The following is a 2,377-nucleotide window of genomic DNA, read 5'->3' as shown; positions in this document are numbered from 1 at the left end:
ATTGGACCAACCAAAATAAAAGAAGAATATTAAGAAAGTCTGAACACGCAGGGGTAAATCCATTTACCCCATAGGTAAATCGATTACCATACGGCCAGAAAGCACAAAAAAGAAAAGTTTCAAGGGTAAATCGATTTACATTATGGGTAAATCGATTTACCCAGTTCAAAATATGACAGAAACGAAAAACAATGCCACTGTTCCATGGGTAAATCGATTTACATCATGGGTAAATCGGTTTACTCAATACAAGATGTGCCAAAAAAGAAAAAATAGTGCTACTGTTTCATGGGGAAATTGATTAACATCATGGGTAAATCGATTTACTCGGTGAAATGAACTAAAACAAACATATTTTTAACAAAGATTTATACATATTACACCCAATGAATCATGTAAAAGAATGGAGTAGAAGTAGAGAGACATGAAATAAATTGCAAAAGTAAATAGATGAGTTAGAAACATATGTGCACCTTTGATTATTGATGTGTTTTTGACGAATTATATGTCACACTCATCTAGAATCCTAAGTTCCCTTCGAATTTTGTAAAACGGTTCTCGTGCCAATGGTTTTGTGAAGATGTTGACAAGTTGATAATGAGTATCCACGAATGTGACTTCGACATCTCCTTGAAGCACATGGTCACGAAGAAAGTGATGTCGAATGTCAATATGTTTGGTTCTTGAGTGCATGACCAGATTCTTTGTAATGTTTATCGCACTTGTGTTGTCACAATGGAGAGGAATGCATCCAAGATCGAGTCCTTAGTCACGAAGTTGTTGCTTAAGCCAAAGTGTTTGAGCATAACAACTACCTGCTGCTATGTATTCCGCTTCGGCAGTGCTAAGAGCAACACATGCTTGTTTCTTGCAAGCCCATGATAGTAATGCTTTTCCAAGGATGTGACATGTACCACTAGTACTTTTTCGACCAGTTTTACTTCCTGCATAATCACCGTCAGAATAACCAACTAAACTGCAAATACTACCTTTAGGATACCATAGGCCGACATTTGTTGTTCCCTTAAGATACTTCATGATCCTCTTAACATCGGTGAGATGTGATTCTTTTGTATTGGCTTGAAAACGAGCACAAAGACACACATTAAACATAATATCAGGATGGCTTGTTATCAAATAGAGTAAGGAACCAATCATACATCGATACTTTGTTATGTCAATCGAAACACCTGATTCATCTTGATCAACATAAGATCCGGATCCCATTGGGGTAGACATTTCCTTGCAACTATCCATGTCGAATCTTTTCAACAACTCTTTGCAGTACTTTGATTGGTTGATATAGATGCCATCCTTTAGTTGCTTAATTTGAAGTCCAAGAAAATAGTTCATCTTACCCATCATGGACATCTCGAATTCTCCTTGCATCATCGATGAAAATTCTTCACACATTTCTTTGTTTGTTGAGCCGAATATGATGTCGTCAACGTAGACTTGAACCAACAAAGTGTTACCTTTTATTTTCTTAATAAACAAGGTCTTATCAATTTTACCTTTTTCAAATCCCTTTTCACAAAGAAAGTTGCTGAGACGATCATACCATGCTCTAGGTGCTTGCTTTAGGCCATAAAGAGCTTTTATAAATTTGAAGACATGTGAAGGATTCTTGAAGTCTTCAAAGCCCAGGGATTGTTTGACATAGACTTATTCATTGATGTGACCATTCAAGAATGTGCTCTTGACATCCATTTGGAATAACTAAAAATTTAATGAACATACATAAGCAAGTAGTAAACAGATAGCTTCTAACCTTGCAATCGGAGAGAATGTTTCTTCAAAATCAATGCCTTCCTCTTGATTGTATCCTTGGGGCACCAACCTTGCCTTGTTTCGAACAATTATACCATTCTCATCAAGCTTGTTCTTAAACACCCATCTGGTACCTATGATGTGTTTATCACTTGGCCTAGGGACAAGTTCCCAAACTTGATTCCTTTCAAATTGGTTTAACTTTTCTTGCATAGTAATTATCCATTGGTCGTCACCTAAAGCTTCATCAACTTTGGAAGGTTCAATTTGTGACACAACAGCTATATTCAAGCATGCTTCTTTGAGATTTAATCTTGTTGCAACGCCTTGACTAATATCACCAATGACTTTATCAATTGGATGATCCCGATGAGTTCTCCATTCCTTATATAGATCATTATCATTTGTATTTTGTTGATCTTGCTCATCTTGATGTTTTGGTTGATTATCATTGTTTCCACTTGAAGTATCTTTTTGAGGAACTTCTACAATATCATCATCATCACACAAAACAATATCCTCCTTGGAGGGGTTAGATTCATCGAAAGTAACATGCATAGATTCTTTAATTTTTAAATTTCTTTTATTATATATTCTATAGGCTTTA

The 2,377-nt window shown here is 35.8% G+C and overlaps 1 protein-coding gene across 1 annotated transcript; it reads right to left on the bottom strand.

Moving 5' to 3' along the window:
• Positions 1-765: 765 nt before the first annotated feature.
• Positions 766-1,353, bottom strand: LOC127094883 (secreted RxLR effector protein 161-like). The gene has a single exon (XM_051033648.1). It carries the CDS (start codon positions 1,351-1,353, stop codon positions 766-768), a length of 588 nt encoding a protein of 195 aa, XP_050889605.1.
• Between the last annotated feature and the right edge of the window lie 1,024 nt (positions 1,354-2,377).

Source organism: Lathyrus oleraceus, chromosome 6 (assembly GCF_024323335.1).
Source record: "Lathyrus oleraceus cultivar Zhongwan6 chromosome 6, CAAS_Psat_ZW6_1.0, whole genome shotgun sequence".
In the NCBI taxonomy this organism is placed as follows: Eukaryota; Viridiplantae; Streptophyta; class Magnoliopsida; order Fabales; family Fabaceae; genus Lathyrus; species Lathyrus oleraceus.
This window is presented reverse-complemented; position numbering and strand designations above follow the sequence as displayed.